The following is a 23,360-nucleotide window of genomic DNA, read 5'->3' as shown; positions in this document are numbered from 1 at the left end:
GAGGTGACAACCGCCCAGATCTTCATCGTTGGGCAGAAGCCACTTCGTGGTCTGCGAGGTCCAACGAAACCTTTCAGTTCTCATCCTCTCTTCTGGCTTCAATACAAATTGGCAATTGCAGTTCAGTCCCTAGAGGGCCCTAAAGGATAATAGTCCACGTCACAAACCAGCTGCACTTACACATTTGCCCTGATTTGATGAGACAGCCAGCTTCTATTTGGAGAAGTCACAGCAAGCAGCACAGAAGCTAGATGGCCTTCTTTTGCCCTAAAGGGAGAAGTAAATGCAATGAGAGGAAATTCTTTCTCTGAAATTCATCTGTTTGAAGCGCACTTACTACAAGTATCTGTGTGTGTGTCCTATGTCCTGTGTCCTTGAGGTCCGCCAGGTATGCCTCTACTAGACATGTACTCACGGTCAGTATTTTCTATGAAAAACTTTCACATGATTGGTTTTAAGGTTTTCAGTTAATCATGTTTCAAATTGCTTGGTTATTTTTAGAGATATTTTTCAAAATGTATAGCTACTTTTTAGAGAAAAAATGCAACACGTTTTGTTTCTTGTTTGCTTCTTTTTCTTGTTTGAATTTTCTTCATTTGCTGAAATAAAAAATAAAATTATTTCAAGTCAACAGAATTAACAACAGCAGATGGGTAACTGTGTTGCCATACAGGAATGGAAAAGATTGAAATGACATGAAAGAATTATTTAAGGTATATATCTTTATAGAGGCACCAATGCACAGCCCATACCTGTTTTCAAGCACAGCTTGCTTTCTTCCCTGTTCATTTTTAATGAACTGTTCATATTTGTACTGACAGTGGCTAACACTGCTGTGGAGAAATCAGACTAATGCATTGTCTACACTGCTGTGCCTCAGAAGATGTCTTTTTAATTGCTAAGGCTCAGGAATTAAACAAGAAAATAAATCACAATTATGGCTAATAAGTCTTTATTTCCAAACAGAAACTGCAAAAAAAAAATGTTCTATTACAGAACAGGTAACAAGTGCAGAATTCTAAGTATGCATTGTAACAGAGAAACCATTGCCTCCTCGACAAAAAATCATTAGGCACTTAAAACATGAAAACAAAGTATAAATTGGATCAGCTAACAGATGACTCAACAATACAACTTCATCTTGGTTTTCTGTAATAAAAGCACACACGCGTTTGAGGGGCTTTCCCTGCCTCCTCCTAAATCCTGCGCAGACACGTCTACGGTAGGCTGCACACGTGCTACTCATGTGCGGACAGACAACATCGAGTTCACATCTGAAAACATAAATAAGTTCAGCATCGAGAGAATTTGAGGGAACCTTTTTGGAAAGAGCAGCTGCAGAGCAGCTTCACGCGGAGTTTGGCGCTCGTGGAACACAACTACACCAGCTCCAGGGACGGGAAAGCTCTGCTCGGACAGAGACAAACTGCATTGAGAGCACTGGGCCAGAAGTGAGCACAGTGCACCTTTGGAGAGACCATGAAACCTCTGGGCACGAGCTATTGGGGAAACTTTGTGAAATTACATCTTGACACACGGAACAGTCTCTGAAAAGAAGAAAACATGCATTTGGCATCCCTTAGCAGAAGTCCCAAGCAGAACCTCTCCATTCACCTATTTCCTTACTTGTATTTCTTGACCTAAACCAGCAGCAGAGGTGGCCTCTTAGCCCTGCCTTAGAAAGGCAAATCCAAGAAGCAGCTGTCCCAAACATTCCCTTCTAGAAATCAGTCAGATACCCTCAAAAATGACTTTGGGATGTATCACTCTTAGTTTAGGTGGCATTATGTAACTTTCCCTGCAGCTTACTCTGGTAGAATAAAATAAAATGAATATTTTAAAATAGTTTTAATTCAATACCTGAAGAAAAGAACATTAAGAATATTAACATAAAGAACACATCTGAAGCTACTATATAAAATGTGCATATAAAACAAGCAGAAATTTCAGCTACTACACTTCAATTTCACAACAGTCTAAGAACGATTCTGTACCATAAGCACTAAAAATAAATGCACTAAGAAGTAGAAAAAGGATTTTTAGGGAATCACCTCACCGCTAAGCCAAGAGCTGAGAAACCTAGCAGGCTGCTGAACCACAGGCTTGCTGTGAAGGATCTCCTCTTGTCGGGGAGTGAAGTGAATGGTGAGGATTTAGAAACCCGTAATCTTGTCTTACACTAGAATATCCCATCCCAACCATTAGCATTATTCATTCCGATAGCCTCTTGCCATGGTACCATGAATTAATGGTGGGATCATGAAAATGCTTCCATTACACAGCTTTCTGAGCTGTCTCCCGCTGTGGAGAAAAGCAGGATGAAAGAAATAAAAGACAAAACAGCACTAGGTGCAGCAATTTATGTGGCACACTGTACTGCTGATGCTACCTCAGAATTTAGCAAAAGACAGGCTTGACTAGTTATTGGAAAGCAATGCGAGGATGCCATTCCTTCTTGGATTTAACAAGGGATGAGAAGTTCCAGCAGTTCTAGTATTTGAATTAAGAAACACAGTCGGAGTGTTTTCATCCTTAAATCGGTATTTGCCAACACTGGCCACTGAAGGGCAGTTATTTCTCACCCACAAAAGGATGTTAGTTCAGTAAATTCTCATACATCACAATAATTTTAGTTCATTTCCCTCGTGATGGGGTCCATGGGACAGGAAGGTGCTCTGAAAGGTTATGTTACAAACAGAGACCGCTAAATAACCACACCAGTTCCTCTGCTTAGTGGTATGCTGCAGATCTTCTCATGCTCTACTTGATGCATTATTATAATTTAGAGCCAATTAAGAAATACTTAATATGAGCCTCATGAAGATCCAGAACAAAGCTTAGCAGTAATAAATTTGCCCACTCATTGTGCCCTGTAGCCGAAAGCCTCAAATGATTCTTTCAGAGTAGCCCAAGAGAGCAGCAGCCTGTGAAACTCTGGCTATCCAGAAATGCAGAGAAGGAGGATTTTCCTGCCTAAAATGAGAGAATCTGAAACCAAGAGAGCCAGGCTCTATGCGGTAATAACATGCCCCTTTGCCACTACTCTGGGCAAGCAGACCCAGAGAGGAGAGAGACTGGCTGCTGGAATATTGCAAGATAAAGGATTACCTGGCTGTGAATAGTTCCAGCTAAGATACACTTAACCAGCAAGCTCACGTGTAAGAATTTTACTGCTTCAAAGTACTACAGCACCCTGGTCTCTGCAGATGTTGTATGAGATGCTGGGCTGAGCAGAGGCTGAAAGCCCAGGTGTGCTGAATTGCGTGCAAGTTTATGCAAGCTTACCAAGCGAGAAACAGTATTTCCAGTCAAAGTCTTCATTTACGGTCATCATTTCTGAACCCACTGCTGGTGGGCAGCTTATTAAAATGACTGAATTGGGAAAGGGAGAAAAGAGCAGCAACAATCACAGAACCACAGAATCATCGAGGTTGGAAGAGACCTCCAGGATCACCTAGACCAACCTCTGACCTAACACTAACAAGTCCTCCACTAAACCATATCACTAATCAACAAGTGCAGGTACCCAGAGCCCTCAAGCCCCCTCTGTCCCTGGGGGAAAGATGGGCTCCAGCCCTGCAGCAGCAGAGCAGCCTCCCTGCTGTTCTGCCCCCACGGTCCCCAGCGGTGTCGCCTCCCCGGCTTGACGTAGGCTTCGGCGGACAGCTGGGCCCACCCAAGAGCCATCAGATACCAAAAGGGCACTGCTGCGTCCCTACATTGCCACCTGCCTGGTCTCAGCCCTCCTTTGCTGTGACTGGAATTCCCCTGGCTCTGTTGGCAAGAGCCGATTTTCTCCTTCTGGCGCCAGGTTAGCTTTGTGCCGGCTCGGTGTGCCAAATGAGTCAGTGTGGGAGCAGACAGGCACCACAGACAGCACGAAGGAAGGGCTGGAGCACAAGAAGGGGCGCTGGACCCCATCGCCAGCCCTCACAGCTGAAGTCACCGCGGAGCTACGGCCCAAATTTAGCACCTCAGTGTGAACACTGCTGCCTTCCCTGAGACTGTAAACCAAGCCATCTTAAGTGTGTTTTACTATGCTGCAAGCACAGCAGCATTTGATTCATAGCCATAGAGGCTCAGTGACAGACACCAAACAGAACCACGTAACGCCCCCCGAGGGAAAAGCAGTAACTAACTCCAGGCAGCGCCGGATCCTACAGGAAAATGCAACAGTAAAGATTCGGAGGAGAAAAAGGAACAAAAGCAGACAAGCGGGCTTTAATCTAAGGATGCCGTGAACCAGTCATGTGCAAGGACACTGTCAGCCCCTGCAAAGGTACAGTGGAACTATTAGCACATTGGCAGTGCTTCTATCTTTAGAAAACTATTTAATCTCTGTATTCACTCCGCAGCGTGTGACAGCACTGGAGGCCCACAAACCCCAGGAATGATTATTCCTCATACGAAGCAGAGGGAGCTGAGAGGCCCTTCCTAACCTCTGGTCAAGAGTCCTTAATCAAAACCGCACTTGGCTTGGACTTGCAAAAGCATCATAAACATTCCCAGCCAGGTACCAAATCCATTTACTCATCGTTAACCTGGCACAGATGTACCCTAAACAAGAAATAATTTATTCAGCTGTCAGAGAAAGCATCCTTTACCACAGTGACTGTAATTTGGCAAGTCTTGATTAATCTGACTGCACTCTGCCGCCCAGAAATGCTGCTATTAGTTCGCCTGGCCTGTGCACAAATGAAGCAGGACCAGCCACAAAGCACACGGCAGCAGCAACGACAACAAAACCAAGCGCGAGAGCTGCGCTCCGGTGATGTGGAGTGGATGCGACCAGCATCACACGATGGCTTCGCGTCTGGAGCGTGGCCTGAGAAAGCTACATTAAAGATAATTTCTTAATCTAAAGTCTAACAGACTGCGTTTTTATACTAAGGAGGAGTTAAGAGTATTTGCAGGAAAGGGCAGGAAAGGTTAACAATCCCTCCACACGTTTCTTGCCAGTCTTGTGCTCCACATAAATGGCTGAGAGCTCTGAGAGCACAAAGGAGCAGGTCTTCAGGTCAATGCCAAGTTCAGACTTCACTGAAGGCACTAAAAAGTCAGAGTATCTGTCCGTGTTACAGAACTTTGCCCCCATTTGTGCTGATCCATTAAACCCTTCAGTTTAGACCTGTTTTGTCAAGGAAACTAGAACAGTTTTCTTCTTTTCAGCTACATCTCTTAAAATATATTCCAATAAACTTTCTAGTTACTAATATACGTGTGTTATAAATAACATAGCTGCACAGAAATAGCCCAGACACACAGTAACTTCAGCTCTGTGGTGTGTCATAGCACACAGCACACATTTATTCACTGACATGAGGTAATACGGTGCTATCCAACACAGAAAGTTGCTTCTCCCCTTCTCTACTTACACAAAACCAGGCTTTGCATTTTACTCATGCTGAATAGTTCATCAAATTTAATCTGAGCACTGGATGGTATAACCTATGCATCACCTCTAAGCACATACAAACACTTGCAACTGTTGTAGATACCACACGAGACTGTCTCAGTCTCTAAAAGATGTCTGAATTTTTGGAACTCAGACCATGTAGCTCACCCGAGGGCGTGAGTGGGAGGTGGCTACAGGGCTGAGTGGGCTTGCAGCCCCTCTCCTGCCATGTTGGGTACTGCTTCTACTCCCATGCAAAGCACAGGAAGAGTCGAGGGCTATAAAGACTGGTCTGGGGTCTGCTGGAACTGCCACACGACTAAACTGAGGCTCTGACAGGTGCTTCTTACAGCTTACATAAAAATTTCATGCCATGAAGCTACAGGTGTCAACCAGCAAATCTCAAAGGAAATGGAGCTCTTACCTGGGCACAAGGTCTGTACTGGTGAACGCGGCAAGAAATAGTTTTGAGGACTGAGGCCAGCTGTACGTCTGTGTTAGCAAACTCTCCTTGCCTCGAAACATAACAGCAGTTTCAACCCCAAAACTACAGGGACAGTCCAATCCCAAATCCTGCTACATATGTGGCACTGATCTCTCCCTGCACTGAGCTCAAAGGTGGAGCCAGCCAGGATGGAAGAAAATAAGGGAAAGGAATAAAAATTACCTGTGGAGCCCTTTGAGATAATGATCCGTAGGCTGAACAGAACTCAGCAAGAAGGAGGAAAAGCTACACAGACAGCCAAGATCATCTCATTGCTCTGCACTAGGTGGGGGTAAGTTACAGTCCTTGCCTGAACACAGGTACGTCTTTGACTCCTGGAGGAAATACGAGGTGGGTCTCAACCAAGGCTATTTGCATCACACAAAGTACATCACTTTGCACAGCTTCCAGTTACCAACACTCAGGTACAGTCCACACGAGTGATTTACGGCAAAGAAAAATTCTCGGAGAAAACTGGTCTTTTATTTGTCTTGTCCAGATTTTGTCTTGGAGCAAATTTGGAGGGAGCAAATTTGTCTTTTACCTCTTAATTGGGGTCTTGCAGTAGGCAATCATCCACCAGACTTGTAACGTGGATGCGAGGTCTTACAGCAGCCAGCTCTCTGCACAAGTGACAGATGCCCGTGGCCAGAAACTGGCACAAATTTCACTGCTAGTGAGGACAAAATGTGGACGTGTGGTGCTGGAACAGTAACAGACCACAATGAATCAAACCCTTGTGCTCGCCTTTTTCAGTCACCAGCTGGTAACACAGCTGTACCAGCGGCTCAATTATGACATCTTTGTTTCTGTTAAAAGCCCTACTGATATTCAGAGGTCCACTTGTGTATTAGTGGGGTGCTATTAGATTCTGATATCATTATTTGGAAATGGCTCAAAATGCTGAATATTTCTCAGCTAACAGAACGGGAATGATAACGATTGATTCTAACACTTTTAGGATTATTTCTGTGATTATAAAACTGCTGCAAGGTAAGCTTTCAAATATTACATCAGTATAGAAAGCTCTTATAACGTATCAGCCTAAAAATGTCTTTTATAAGGTTCAATACATTTTTGGGGGGGGGGGAGGGGGGGCAGAAATAATCCTCAATGAGTGGAAAATTGAATGCTCTGTAAACTATCAGTTGATTGGGGATTTAGTGCTACTGTGGTAAAATGAGTTTTAGTAAAGAAAATACCTGACAGTATCTGACTGCGAAAGGACAGGAAGGACACTTTATCTTTGAACTGATCATTGAGTCTCAAAAAAACCACTGAAACTCTTCTTGTAACAGAAACAGGTTACCACTTTTTTTTTTTTTCACTGCAGTAAAAAGTATAAGCAGAAATATACAAGCTGCTACAGCTAGGGGAACAACTGCTTGTTGTAGCGCCCATAAATGTTAATGTGATTCTTTATTTCACTTTTGCTTTTTGCAGGATGTTGCTCCACGGGACCATATGGAAACTTTAAGCACAAGAACTGCACAGGGTTTGAATTAAGTAACCGTAATTTTTTTCTCATATGCCCTGGTATAGGAGCTGACTCTAAAGGGAATGTTCTTCTAATAACGCTCAATGCAGTTTCTTTATCTGTGGTCACACAGAGAAAGGTGTTATGCTAGGTAGAAAAAAAAAAAAAACCAGAAAAACTGCTAGGGCTGGTACAGATCATTTTTCTAGTGAATGGTCCATCTCGTGTGTCAGCAGAGATATAGATCTGGGATTGCAGGAACGTGTGCAAAGTCATGCCCTACCAGGACTCTGGGGACTGCAGCATGAAACCTGGTTTATTGTCCTCACTTGGAGCTGAGCTGGACCTTAGACAGGAACAGGAGCAGGAAGAGGGGTTTGAAAATAATTATACATCTCTGGTCCTTCACACAGTTGTTCACAAAATTAACATCATTCACATGAGCGATCCCATTAAATCCACAGCATTATCTATTGGCCACAAAATTAAAGCACATAAACTACTTGACTATCTCTAACCTGAGGAACTTTTTTCATTTGTGCACCCAGGGACAAACTAAGGATGATTTAGCTCTGAATTCAGTACTCCACCATTGCTCTTCTCATCACCTTTCTCATGTAGACAAATGCTAGCTGTTACAGGATCAAGTTCTTAATTGGAAGTGTTCACTGCCAACTCACGGAGCTCCCATACAGAGGCTATTGCCTGTATTATGGGATAGTAACAAAATCGGAGATCTTACATCAAAATATTTTAGTAATGCTTTAAGAAGCAAAACATGATGAACGTCACATATTGCCACCATCCTGAGATTGTGCTTTGCTACAATTAAAACAATAGTAAGGAGTTTCATAATTTACCAGATAAATGCTATTTTGTATTAAAAAAAAAAGATTACTCGAGGTTCAGAAATGTAGCAGTCAGTGTGTGAAAAATCACTTTCTTTTCTTCCCAAGTGTAAAATATTTCTCTATTGTAATAATGCAGTTTAATGCTCACGAAATCACATCGGATCAAATCCAACACCAAGCTGCTGAGATACACAAATTGTCTCCTTAGCATCATCACCCTGGAATTAAAACAATAAAACATGTTACTGATATTACTTGTACAGTAGCAAAAACCGCTTGTTATATTCCAAATCGACCAACAGTTTGGTCCTCTGTGTATGCATTTCACCTTCTGCATGTGCTTTTTCTGCCTTATTTCAAACTGGAAGTCGGTGACATTTATTATACAGTCCTACAGGCTCACAGAAGTCTCCTGGGTAAGCTGGACTCTTAGTGCCTGACCTAGCCTGAGCATCTGCTCTTTGTAAAGGAGGACTGCTTCACTTTAATACCCCCAGAACTGCTCCCACTTACCCCACCTGCACCACCCTCTTCAGCCTTCCTAAGCTGAACAAGGCTGGGCATAAACACATCCACTGCAAATCTGAATATGGGTGAATTAAATTATCTTAATCACATTTTGCAATAGCTAGAGAATGAAATTATTCTGTTTCTTCAACAGGCTAGTTCTGCTGTGGAAAAACAAAACAAAACCCTCATAAATCTGTAAAGATTTTTTTTTTCATTCGATTTAAAACCTAATTTAAATTCTAATCTGATTTAATCTAAATTTTTCTATTCTGGTGGGTTTTAACTAAATAGAAGCAACTTATCTCCACTGGTTTCATTGCTGACATTATTCTTAACACTTAAACTTAACTCAGTGGCTGAACACATGAGCAAAGTGTGTACTTTAAAGCTATACCGCATGGCTACTAAAGCAGAAGATCTTAGTTTCACCATTGCACGCATGTAATAATTTCATGCTGGACAGTATTTTCCCAAGTCAAGGATCGGCTGAAATTCGGCTGCCTGACAGGAATCCAGAGGGGTCCTTATTTTCAAAATGTGGTATCATTTTTCTCGAGGTAATTAAAAGTAAATTGTGATATAGCTCATATTTCTCCAGCTACACTGAGACACCACAAGGATAAAAGAATTCCAGTAGGATTTAAGCTCATGTTGGCTATTGTAAATAGGTTATTTATAACAATTATATTTATAAATAGGTTATTTATAGTAGTATTTATAACTTATTTGGATTTCCAGCAGCTTTCAGTATTAAAAAAAACATCACATGCTGGCAGTTTGGAACAACACGACTCTCTTTGATGTGAAGAGAATCACGAGAAAGTGAAGAGGCAGCAGCCCCCTGCTCTACTTGATGCTGCCCAGGCAGCTCCACCTGGGCTGGAAGGCTGCACTGCTTCTCCCTCTGTCAAAAATAGATGGCTTTTAGTCATCTGCTTGGAATGGAAAAGCCTAGAGCCAATTTTTACTTTCCAGGTAACATGCACTCACTCAGCAGTTCTAACTCTAACCTCCAGCTCCTCTCTGCTCAACCTCTCCTCCTTCAGTGCCTTCTGCTTGGACGATTGAGCACTGTTCTCTTCCCCAGGCTCCGGGAGTCTCAGTTTCATTCTTACTTGCTGTGGTGTGTTTTTTTTTTCTGTTGATTGACTCCTCTGAGCAGCTGCTTATTGCTGCTGTGCAGTATGTCAAAGCAACACATACTCTTCTTCCCTGCTGTCTCTTTCTAGCATGCAGAAAAACTGATGGTTCCTTGGTCAGACATTATTTGCATTTTAACCAGGCTTCTGAGCAATCAGGTTTTTGCCCGTCTGATTAATTTATCATCTCACAATTTTTCTAATCAGATTTTTCTCTCTATTTTTAAATAGGAATCCGGCCAATTCCCCTCCTTGAGCCTATGTTTACTTGAAGCTAATAACACACCCTTTAGGCTTATCAGGTTAAAGCAGTGAACAAACAAGACTTCCTTCAGCTGCAGGGCCATAGCAAAAATGATTTGATAATTTAATACAAAATAATCAAGTTCATTATTTTAATTACATTTCAAGATTTTGCTGATGTCTCCTTTCCCATCTTACCATGTGTGATAGGTAGGCATCTGCTTTAGTGAAGACGGGCATATCTGTTGAGCATAATCATAATGGTGCAGGAGTGGATATTAAGGCTGATGGAGTTTCCACAATGGTCAGAACCAGTTCTACAGGACTCTGGTGCCTGACAATCCCCTCTACCCAGCAAGCAAAGTTCACCTCTGCAATGGCAAGGATGGCGTTTAGGAGCGACAGGGCTGAAATGGTTCATTGGGATGCAGGTATGCTCTGCTCTCCCGGTAGTGTTCCGGCACCTGCTCCCTGCTTGCAGCACAGCAGCTTCATTCACCTCTTGTTTAGAGCAGCAGACCTGTGCTCCAGGAATGTGCGAGGGAAATTCTGCCTGAGACTTCTGGGGACACCTGGTGATATAGGGAACCTTCAGCTACCCACTAACAGGGAAGAGTGGGGAGCAGGGAGAAGAACGTTAAAGGGAAATTGAAAAGAGAAATGAGATTGTTCAGTTTTTAGAAAAGGTCATCTCTGGCAAAATATACTCATTATAGAATTTCAATTATCTCTAATAGTTGATAATAGCAGCAGAATGGTAAATCACACTGAAAGCATTTAATTTCTATTTTTTTTAAGGACTAACTTTTCTCTTTGTAAATAGAAGAGATTAACGTAGTGGAGAAAAAAATTAGGGCAGTACAACTTATCCTCCTGGTTGCTTTTTCCTTTACAGTTTATTTCATAAATTTGACCGCAGAAGTCATTTTCAGCCTGCAAAGCGTGGACAGCATTTAATTAACCTATACAGATGCTTAAACATTTTTGTGGCTGCTATCTGCTTCTCTCTAGATGAAAAATTCATAAGGAGCTGCCTTCCATTTTCTTAGCTGGTGTAGTTACTACAATTAAAATTACATGGTATGTCTCCAGCGATTTATACTGTAGGAAGAATAAATACAATGCAGGAATGTAAACAGCTTCGCCACTACGAAAAATACATTATGTATTTCTTAAACTACATAAGGCTGCAACTTTTTACTAGAGAAAAAGCTTACCTTAGCAGCATGAAACTGCAAACACATCAAAGAATCATACACACCTCGTTTTAGGTAACCTCCTGCCATGGACTACAAATGAGAACGGATTCACTAGACAGCTTCTAGGTCCCTTCTAGCCTGCTTTATATTGTGCTAATAATACATGAAAGCAGTTTATTTTTCTATTTCTTTGAAGAAACTGAAACTGAATAAGATTGTGCCTTCTTGGTATTAGCTATCTGTTAGTTTAACACTTAGCAGCCTCTGAGTATGAACCAACTGTGAATGCATCTTTGACAGCGTGTTTTCTAAAGAGCACCAAAGAGTACCTTAAAATACATTTCATAAGCTAGTCAGAAGAAAGCCCTTAGCTTAAGAAATCTGATGGTATTTTAATTTATTGAATTAGAAATACAGTCGTAAGATTACATCACTCCAAATAAAACATATTGCATACAGCGGTAGTTCACCTATACAGTTTACTTACTGCTATACTAACTTGGGTTCAAGTTAAAAAAAAAATTGAAGTTAAAAAGAAAAACTTGGTTGTATGGAAGGCAAATCTGACACCAGCATTCTGAGCTGGGGAATTTCTCAGTTAGCTAAGAAGATGAAGAAGTACGGGCACTGGCTGCCCAGGGAAGTGGTCACAGCCCGACACCTGCCAGAGTTCAAGAAGTGTTTGGACAACGCTCTCAGACATACGGTCCGGTTTTTGGGTGGTCCTTCCCGTGTGGAGCCAGGAGTAGGACTCAGTGATCCTTTTGGGACCCTTCCAAATTGGGAGATTCTATGTTCTATTCTAAGTATCTGTACAAATGGGTCTTATTTTGTCAACAGGGCAAATTAAGATTGAAAACATGCAGACAAATCTTTTCAAAGTCATCTGTCATCTGTATGCAGGAAATTGGCTCAAGGTCAGGGGCCAGACTGTGTGCGGCATTTCTTTAAGGCAATACACAGAAGGCAGAGGTCCAAGGGGGATGGGACAGTTAGAAAGGACAGTGAGGGAATGACACTTCACCCTGTATTTGTAACTCCCAGATTCGGAGCTGCCTCGAGGTAAAATGCTCAGCAAGATCTGCTACAGTGCATGGCAGCCTCTTCGCTGCTGTCCACAAGCTGTTCAGCAGCCCAGGGCTGACAGCATACTGCTCTCAACATCTCCTTCCCTAACAAGAGGGAACCGAAGTGCATATGCATGCTACTCCTTCATCGTAATCCTTACTTTGGCCTTTGTATACACCTGGAAAGGCTGTGTCTGGATTAGGCATCTTCTCTTGTAGAGTATTGTATGTGACTGCCTTAAATAAAGCGACTCGCAACGGAGGCTGGTTCACTGATACCAAACCAAACATAGGTTGGTAGAGACATATATCTGACATGAGGAGACACTACTGATTGACTGTGAACTGTGGTGATAATATGTATTTAGTTATGCCCATAATCTAAAGTTCACTATTAGGAAGCATTTCTCAACTCTGCAATCCATTATATTTATTCAGAAAACTCCAATCTTCCTCTTATTTATGAACACAGCATCCATTGATGACTGTAAAGTGTCTTTAAGGAAGAATAGACCCAAACTGTTTGCAAAACAAGTTTTCCTTTGACACAGTACTTAAATAAGGACATTTTATGTGGTAAGAATGTGACCTACCTTTTTAGTCTGATTCACATTTACCAAACTGCAACTTCAAAATGCCTTTGCCATGAAGCTGAAGGATCTGGTTGTATTCTTTGGGCATTGCATGGAAACCTGGTTTAGGCAGCTGGTTGTCATAATAGTGGTGGCTGATTGGCATCTTCTCTGTGGATTTTGAGAAAGGCCAGAAGCCATAAAGCTTCACATTCTCACACAGCTCAACAGCAGCACTAGTGATCATAAAACCAGATGACAAACGATAGGCTTTCACACCCTTAGTTCTCCAGAACTGGGCAAGACTTTTCAGATAGGTGGGGTGAAAAAATATTGCCCTTTGGGTTGCTTTGAACTCTTGCAGAGTGTGATAGACTTTAAAAGAAGTGGCTGTGTTGCTTCTGAAGGAAAAGGCTGGTAATAAGAGGAAAGCATCTCCATAGACCGCGATGTTCTCCACAAATTCTGTCTTCTTTTCATTTAGTTTGTTGTATCTGCCAAGTACAACGTTTTAGGAAAAGAGTGAATGGAATGTACTACTGCCATAAATACATTACAGACCAAGACTGTACAACTGTACTTGCATATACGAGCTGTGAACTCTGCTGCAGCAGTTCAGCCTGTCTACATTGCAGATTTATACCAACCTGTTAGATGTCATCATACGTGCTGTTATGAAAATCTGGCTTTATTGTATAATATGACTGCATTTCACAGGATTGATTTGGCAACACAGGAGTTACTGGAGAAAATCAAATTTACTGTTAATGTGACCAGGACCTGTTTACAGAAATGATTTATTCAAGAAATTTCAAAGAAGAATGGAAAAAAGAAATCATATTTATACTTTTCTCTGTGTAAGAATACAGGCACTGTGGTATCTACTGCATATATTTGTGAAAAATGTTTCTGCCATCAACATGCATAAAATAACCCCTCTTCAAATCCTGGATGTCTGCCCTTTGTGAAAATACAGTTATGCATGTAAGCAGTCTTGGAGCATTAAAGGTTAGTGTGTGCTCAAGTTTTGCAGGGTCTTAGCTGCTTTTGATATGCTTTTAAAATAGCTGAAAATATAGGCATGTCTATTTGTCTCCTTTGCCAACAAAGGGAACACACATGGGGTTCTGTAAAGACTTAGAGGTCAAACTTCGTAAATGAAGAGAATTTATACTCAGTTGCTTCAGTTCCCCAACAGCCAGAGAAGAAACTTATTTCTCACCATTGGATAATGCAGTGTTCCCAAATATCGAATAGGGAACTTTACAGGGTGATACAACCCACAAGGGTGTTACTCAATTCATTTCCTTTGTAGATCTTAGCTGTCTGAATGACCTGAACATATGGCATTTGCACCCCCCTTGGGATTCAAAGCACCGAGTCCTCTTTTGTTGGTAGTTGATCACCTGAGCAGTGTGCTTTCACCTTTTTTTTGGCTACCAGAACCCACTGTTCACAAATGGCTCCAGCAGAAAGTGCAAAGCCTGGTTTCATTTCTCTTTGCAACTTGAGCAGGTTCAAACCCTCTTCTCATGCAGCATTTCAAGACAGAGGACAGCAGCCACTGCCATTTCCATTCAAAGCTCTCCCTGCTGGAGTTACCAGATGCCTCTCGCACAACTGAACTCATGCAAGGAGAGACACACCCCCTCTCAGTCTGAAGGGATTTAAACTTACAGCTTCTGCTGCCCAGAAAAGTGCCATTACCACCAGACTCTGAAACAGAATGAATGAGAGACTCTCAGCCCCTCCTGTTGAACCTGGGGCCCTGTGCATCCAAGAGTCACAGAGAAAAAGCAAGCAAGCAAGTCCTGAGCTATGGCTAGGAAGTCCTATGGCTAGGAAAAGTGGCCAAAAGGTAAACTTCTGCCCTTTACTACCAGAATCACCTTTGCTTCTACTCAGTGTAAAATGCATAAAAGGCCTTCAGGACAGAATCTAGATGTCTGTTCTTCCTGCTTAGCTAAAAGCCTGAACAACTCAGTCTTGTCTTGCTTTCCCTTGAAGCTCTGCTATGGTAAGGTGCAGCACAGCCCAGCTCTGTTAGGACATGTAAGAATTGTGCTTCTTTCCACCAAGAGAGTCTGTCTGCATCATATACCCCGGCAGACACGATTCATGAGGTGATTACCTTAACAGTAGTAACATCAGATTAACCCAGTACCCAAACACAGTATTAGAAATTAAAGTGAGTAAAGTCAGAACAGGTCTTCTAAATGAGCAAACAAACTTAGCTCTGCTGAATGGTACCAAGTTACTTCCCTTTCCTCTCCTCCTTCAAAAGCATCTACAGTCTTCTCTGAATATTTAAATAATTATTCTTTACAAATCCTAAAGTCTTCCCATAATCACATTTCATCCTCAAACAGGTTTAATTCCTATTACTTTCAGTGTAAGTGCTATCAGTTCTGGTGTGGTTTAATTTGGCTAAAAATGAGTGTAGCTGTGGCAGGGCACTATAATCAAGCCCAGAGAAATCATGCATCATGCCAGCAGTCACCAGTGAAGCTAAGTCACTGGACTGAGTTTTCCTTTCTCATATTCTTGTGCACGCCCAGTAACATCAATGAGCTATATCCATTATATGGGAAGCAAAAATTCATCTTCATTTAAATTTAAATTTTGCTTTGGGTAAGCATCAAAGCAGTTAGTACTCATTACAAAAAATCGAGTTCTGTCCTGAATCAATGACAAATGCCTGTTAGTCATTTCTATGCTTACTATGCTTACTGTACCTTTCCTTCTGGCTTTTAAGAATAAAAACAAAACTTTGCCTGATGTTGTCTATTTGCCAAATACAGGTATCACAGACAATAAGATAAAGTAAGATCAGTAAGCAGTAAATAACATGCCACAGCAGTCCTTTTCATAGATAAGCTGCAGCTCCAGACTGCTGAAGATGCCAGATTAGTCAGCCTGGTCTTATTAGTGGTTTTTTTTTTTTTCATCAAGGAAGTAAAAAAAAATATTTTCTGAGAAAAAAAGGTGTGACCAGCTTCTATACAAAAAAAAAAAAAAAAGAAAGAAAAAAAAAAGAGAGAGAGAAAACAGATTAGAGAAATTGGGCCTCTGTTTAGGAAATACCCTTAATCAGAACAGCCCCTTAGAACATTAACTAGTAATGTGTTTACAGTACCACTGATAGAGTTGGACACACTTCCAAGCTCTCCCGATTTATGATTACAGTTCCTTTCTTATACTGGGGCTCATGAGAGCCTTGGTGGGGAGGGGGGAGAAGGAAGAGGCTCGGACTTGCAATCATCAGTTTTACTCTGTCATAAAGTATAGATTGATGCCAATCAAAAACCTTGCTAAACTGGATATTGCTGACTCCTTTCTGCTACAAAAGGCCAGGTTTAACAGATTTCCATTTAGAATGGTGCATATTTTACATGAGAACTAAAGCTCATTAATGAGGTAATCTGTATGCACTGCTCTCTGTGATGGTATCCCAATGGATTTTTAACAAAAACTAAATCATGTCAAACAATTATACGATATTGCACAGAATCAGAATTACAGTGTTACTTACTTCTGAGCTATGATACTTGGATTAACAGTCACAAGGTTTGTTTTATTGCCAACATCTTTGCTAATGCTTCCTGTAGTTGGAGGGAGGTTACACCTGAAATCGAGAAACACTTATTTAAACAGATGCCCACCAGAAATGCTTTGCAGTAGTTACTTGCAAATTCCTCTCTTGTGCAATGACACTTTCATGTCAGCTCTCAGGGATCTCTAAGCACTTTACAAATATTAAATAAGGCTTAGAGCACTTCTGGTAAAAATATTTAATCTACTGTACAGATGGTTAAAATAGGGCACAGAGAGCTCATTTTCATAAATCATCTCACAAATCAGAGGCAAAGTTAAAATCCCATAAGGAGCCAGTCTGTGAATGCCCTATGTTAGCTGCTGGAAAATATTGCACTTCTTGCCTAAACAATGCATTTCATCTGAAAAGTCTTCTATTATTTCCTGTTTAAAAAGATTGATCGATATCAATCCCTCAGCTGGCACAGCAATGTTGATGGCTGTTTCATGAGACAGCAATAGCGTAACTCACCCAACTGCAGAAACAGTGGTTTCTGTTATAAGGTAAAGAAGGTATTTTTTTAAAGCCAGGTATTTAGGTTTAGCATCTTAGGATGCAGAATTCCCATTTGTATTAAAATCAGTTATCTAATTAGAAATACTTTTTTATTATTTGAAAAGCCCATATATTACTCAAAGACAGGAAGATGAACAATATCCAGGAGACCGTGTGATCAGACATCACTGAGTGATGAAAGTTCACTTGGTTAATCTCCTTACTTGCAGAAACAACAATCCACGACTTGCACTGAAAGAGTGGCTCAAATTATGCTCTGAAAGTGCCTATTTTTCACCACATTCCATAGAGGGACTGAAAAAAAAATACTTAAATTAGATGCCCAATTTTTTAGATTGATAACAGAAGGTGAGACAATACTGGGGCAGTTAAATAACTGCATTAGTGAGACAACCTAAGACTAAGTAAACCTTTTGTAAACCCAGGGGCAAAAGTGAACTTGATATTTAACACCAGTCTTTCTTGTTTCAATTTCAGTTTTTTTTCATTCTCTTCTCCTGATTAAAAAAAAAAAAAAAAAAGAGTTCTCTCTCCCTAAGGGTGTTAAATGAAAAGAAATTTCAGATTCTCAGATAATGAAATTTCACATCACTGGCAAGGTACCTTTATAATCATGGATTATACATCTATCCACATAGTCCCCTCTTTACTTAGGAAGCAGAGTCCTGAAATCTACAAAGCAGAAAGAGTATCCTTTGAGAGGCAGAAGATCTTTCCTCCTTGATACAAACTGGCATTGGCATGCTTCCAAGCCTGCCAAGCTTGTAGAAATGTTCAACACTCTTCAGTGAGATGAAGCAGCTCTTACCTAAACACAAAGTCAGAACGATCGATTTCAGCTCCACAGCTGGAATTTTTCAGAATGCCTCCATTTCCAACCACTGCACAGTTCTTGAAGGGATAAACCGAGAGAGGAGGGGACTACAAACAAATAAAAAGACACAGCGTATGCTTTATAAATGTTTTGTTTCTTTGCATCTTCAGTCATTTGTCCTTGCAGGTTTAATCCCGTAAATCCCAGTGAAAGCATTCACCATTTAGCAGACGCTGTTGCCTGGCACGGACAGCCAAGAGCCAAAAATAGGCCCCAACAGACTGAGAACTGTTACTTCTGTCTTCAGCACTTTGAGAGAATAATATTGGATGAATACATTTTAAATTTGCATAATGAAAAAATATCTAGTGGTGGACTGAATTTTTGACAAGCTAAAGAACTAACTCTTACTGAAGATAGTTTAAACTCACCCATTTTCCTTTGCACTGTAACGGGCTGAGTTGTCACATGGTCACTGACTGTGTCAGCTCATAGAAAATAACTTTTAAATACTCACTACTTCATAATTGCTCAATTGTATGAGGTAAAATAATGAATGTAAGGGAACCTGAAGATGCTGCAAGGGATAAGCATGTGTCCTGGCTTAGCTCATGGTGAATCTGACTGGTAACTGAAGCAGTTACTGCCTCTGGCTGTTCACCTTCTCTCTTCCTCTTCTCTTAGAGGTTGCTGTCTTGCAGTGGGGAAGCTGAATGGGAGCGAAGTACGTCCACTTGTGAACCAGCACAGATCACAACCTAGCAAATTAATGAAACTTGTTGGCTGTTTCAGTTGACAATATAGTTGGCTGTTACCCCAGGGTCTCAGAAACATCTCATACATCTCATTCAGTCTCTCCTGCTGTGGGAGCACTGGCATTCAACTGAGAGGCCAACAGCTGGGCTACTTCAACTGCAGAAACCAAACCTCCTTGTAACACTGAGTCAAAACTTGCTTACAGAAATCATTATCCTTCCTCTTTTTCTCATCAGCTTGCTCAAAGAAAAGCAGGAAGGAGCACCATTACGAACAAGGAAAAAAGAGTGGGGAAAGTGGCGGATGTCATGCTGCCCACCAATATATCACAAAACAACATGTTCAAATACTTTGCTCAGCTCTGAAAAGACACCGGGAGAATACACAGGCCAGATACCTCTGGCTGGTCTAGCATGTATTTATATATATATATGTACAAAAAAAAAAACAACAAACAAACACATTTTTCTTTCCTTCAGTGTAAGTTTGGAACCACTGTAACTTTCTCCTTTGCAATGAAGATTTTAGTGATTCAGAGCAGCATAAGAAAGGACTAGGCTCATCTCACATATCAAGAATCCCAAAGAGGGGGAAGAGGGCTCCCATGCACTGGTATTGAGAAATTAAGTACATCTTTGTGCCCCTCTTTGTCTGCTCTCCAGAGCCTGTATGTCTGTTAAAAGTCCCCAGCTACAAAATCTGATTCCTTTGTTCAATCTGTGTTTCTGGCTGCAAAGGCCCCACACCACTATCAGGTTTACCCCGAAACAGCTTTCATAAGTTAAATGCCTAAGCCCTCACTGGAAAGGGCATGGAAACACAAGGAATATGAAATTTTGTTCAAAACTGAAACGTCTTGAAAAGGGAATGAGGAAAGTAAAGCAAGCTATCTCAGAGGTTTCAGTTCTGAAACCAGCTGGCTGCCAAGACAGGCTGCAACATGGGTTCTGTAGCATCTCTACCTACAATCAGATCGATGATGTGCTGTCCATGCCTCCACCACTGCAGAAGAAAGATAAAAAAAAAAAAAAAAACAACGAAAGGTCTTGCAAGGTGAATGAAGAAGCACATACAGGGTCTGAAGGGGCTCTTCCATATGGATGAAACAAAGCAGCTCTACTACTAATCCACAATATATGTGATACTGCAAGTATAATAACAGGCAAAGATACAGTTCTTACCACAGGCAGCATCCTATAAATGTCCTCTGTAATAAGGATGGTCTTTTTACTGTCCACTTCATAACTCATGTTACTTCCCAGTGGGGTGTTGTTTTGAGAAGCAATAAAATTGTGAGCTGCATCACAGCAGGAAGCCAACTCTGACCTGCAAAAACAAACAAACAAACAAACAAACCCGCTCAAAGACAGGCAAATAAGCAGAAAAGAGGTGGTACAGAACTAGCTGAATGAAAACCAGTTCTAATTAACTAAGCACCAAAAGTCTGTATGAACCCTTGACAATAATGTCATTTCCCTTGACTTGCTTTGTAGAGAAAGCCCATTTTCACAGCAAATGTGCAGGCACTGATCAGTTCAAGAACTCCTTCCCTTATCCTGTTTTGCTCTCTTGGTCTCCCTTTCCCATGCAGAAAAAGTCATAATCAGGCTTCTCCTTATTATTAACTGTTAAGATTGCTGCAGAAACATTGAGAAACTTAATTCCCCAAAGAGTTCACAACGGGATTTCCATCAACCTAGAACAAGTGATTGTAAGATAATAGAAAGCTGAAGAAAGAAAGAACCACGCAGATGAAAAGAATGATGAGAAGTACTGGCTATAGTTCTCAGGGAACAAATAAATGGTTGCAAGTCAATTAATTAATAATTCATTTCTGCAACTGTTCAGCACAGTTTTCTTGTGCACAATATATCACAGATGTTAAATAAATTATATCACAACTTGTAAATAAGAGGACAGATATCTTCTCTGCAGAGACAGTCTAATTGTGCCCCAGAATACCTAGCAGAAGTCCTTAAATATATAAGAGCACAAGGGACTCACTCGAACTTCATGTTGGAGTGAAGTCTCTATCACTCATCTTACAAATCCTGTTACCTCCAAATTTATAAAGACATATACGTATGTAAACAACCTATTTTGTTAACTGCGAAATGCAATGGCAAGCCCCATCAGAAGTTTGAGATCAGACCCGAAACTCTGTAATGCATTTAGTTTAGGGAATGATGATCTCTCTGCAGCACTGAATCCAATTTTCAGATTGTAAAGCTGAACCATTCGTGGCCAGCCGTTACGTATCAATTGACAGGGCATAGCTATCTCATGAGGTGTGATACAAAGGGAACTACCAACCACTTAGAGGGGCAAATTCATTGAGAACAGAGTTGCTTGGAATTTTGAAAAAGATAACAGATTGGGAAGACAAAGAATAAATACATTTACAGGAAGAGCCAGAGAAACAGAAAAGTTTTATTTCAAACTCTCAGTGGCTAAGGTAAAACAAACTTTGAAGAAATTAAACAGTACAGGCCAAATTCTGTCTGAAAGTAAGCTGATTTTAATAGGGTAAGACAGGTAAGAGAAATTGCTAAATTTGATTTCATCAACACTGTATGCAGAGCACATATTCTAACATTAATATGATTTTATTTCTGATGGAGAGGGGGGATGCTTTAGCACATGGAAGAACCCAAGGACTATGTTTCCTGGAAGACAAGGGAAGAGAATGATTAGGTCTGTGATACTTCCCAACCTACACTTCTCTTGAAATAATGGTCAAAATGGTGGCTGCAGAGGTAGAGAGGGGGAGTTTGGCAATTAATTGGTTTGGTTAATACATGAAAGACCAAATGAAAGAATACCATTTCAATTGCCACACTGCTTACTGGTATATATTAACCCGTTTTAAATACTGATGTCTGAAACTCCTCAAAGACAAAGTTACCAGACGTGTGAGGAACGCTGGGAATGATTGTCTTCTGGGATGGAACAGATCTGAAATAATCGTACTGGGAGAGTTGGCAGGAAATGTTACAGGGAAATAATTACTCCTGAGAGAGTAAACAGTAGGGTTTGGATTTGCACAAGCCATATTCCACTCCTGTCCCTAAGCACAGTGATTCCCACTGCCTTGCTTGAAGCCTTAAGGTGGGGTTTGCAGTCACCCAGAACCAGTTAGGTACAGAGGTGGGGAGGGAACTAGGACTATACCCTTGTGGGTCAGGAGGTGCATAAGTGGGGAAAATAATTACTCTGTGCATATAGTGTCCTGTTTTAAACATATGGGAAAACACAAATTGAGCCATGAGGCAGGCAAGTTAAATGAGTAAGTCCAGGAACACTGGATGTTACTCAACCAGTCGTGACTGACTGGTCATATCTGCCCCATTTCGGCCCCCGTGTCCAGCTCCCTCCTGCTGGCCAGGTTACTGTGCTCAGACCCCACTCTCTGTCCCTAAGAGAGCAACCAGCCTTCGTTGCTCCCTGGCAAGCACATGGAGACAAGCAACAACAAAAATTATTATTTTAATGTTTTTGAATGTTTTTCTCAAAGGTAAACCAAGCAGACCTAAATATTTTCTGTGCCAACCACACGACACTCAGAGTAGAAGGAGTAGCACCACAATATTTTTGCCCAGCTTTCGTAAAGCAGAAGTGTGTGATAGCTACCAGAATCTGAGAAAGCAAACTGACGATAGATAACATTCATTAATAAAGATGATGCATTTTTGCTTTTTACTACTCATCCACAGGAATGAATGCCTCAATAAAAGCAGAAACAGTCGGGAAGAAAAACAGATATGAGAATTAATAAGAAAGTAATCGCTTAAATTAATATTATGGATTCACTGAGGAAGTAAAACAGAGCCAGGCTAGTTCAGAAATGCAGCGAGAAGAGAACACACATTGATTAATGATATATATTCTTATATTACCTAACAGCATACATGCTAAAGACATAACAATAAAAACCTATTACCTAGATCAAATCAGGACAGACTTCCACAGTGCCCACGCATCCATGTACAAAGCTCTAGCAGGAAAGCATGTAGCTGCAGACAGCAATACTCAGTGGCAACACACTCAGCAGTCTGTTCATATAAGATTTTTACAAGCTGTGACATGGGGCACCTCTACAGTGCAAACAATGAAAGGGGTACAGACTGGGCAGTTCAGGTAACCTATTAGCACCACTGTCATCCTAATATTAACGTCATTCATGGTCTCTGTCATAAGCTAACGACACCCTGAAGTGCTCAGATTTCATAAGACTGTGACACGTATTGTACAAGTTGTTTCTTTAACAGGTATGATACGTTAGGTGGTGCAAAGACAAGACAAAACTTTAACATGTGTATCATGCCACCTGAGGAGAGAGAAGTTGGTTAGATCTACAGTACAAGACAATTCCTAACCAGATGGTTAGAGACAAAGGTCAGAATCATAACAGCACCAAATGATGCTACCTGAAAGCCAAACTATAAATTTCCCTTGGAAGGACAGAAAGAGATCCATGTTGTCTGTTCATAACAAGAGAAAATGCTGATATGGGGACAGCTCTTGGAAGCAAGGATGTTGCTATATAGGTTGTGCACCCACCCTATATATGTGTAAGAACATGGGCACATCTTACAGTGAGGTTTAAGTGTCAATTGTTATCAGAGCTGCTACACCATTTGAACTGATAATACATATCTCATAAACCTGAGGAAGTACAGTCATGATAGCCTTAATCAATAACCTCACCAGAGTGGTGTGCTGCATTTGCCTCTGAAGTTTTG

The 23,360-nt window shown here is 41.1% G+C and overlaps 1 protein-coding gene across 2 annotated transcripts in view; it reads right to left on the bottom strand.

Annotated features, from left to right (window-relative positions):
* Positions 1-935: 935 nt before the first annotated feature.
* Positions 936-23,360, bottom strand: part of ST8SIA6 (ST8 alpha-N-acetyl-neuraminide alpha-2,8-sialyltransferase 6) — a 46,754-nt gene continuing 24,329 nt past the window's right edge. Inside the window, exons 5-9 of one of the 2 annotated variants that reach the window (XM_080581465.1) lie at positions 19,800-19,944; positions 17,857-17,969; positions 16,470-16,562; positions 12,959-13,431; positions 936-8,425 (exon numbers count right to left, since the gene is read on the bottom strand). In XM_080581465.1, coding sequence (XP_080437591.1) covers positions 12,963-13,431; positions 16,470-16,562; positions 17,857-17,969; positions 19,800-19,944 — 820 coding nt within the window. In that variant the 3' untranslated portion in view covers positions 936-8,425; positions 12,959-12,962. The other variant, XM_080581466.1, reaches the window with a different exon arrangement.

This window comes from Anser brachyrhynchus (assembly GCF_964034855.1).
Source record: "Anser brachyrhynchus genome assembly, chromosome: 2".
Lineage (NCBI taxonomy): Eukaryota > Metazoa > Chordata > Aves > Anseriformes > Anatidae > Anser > Anser brachyrhynchus.
Note: the sequence above shows the minus strand (reverse complement) of the source record. Positions and strands in the feature narration are given on the sequence as shown.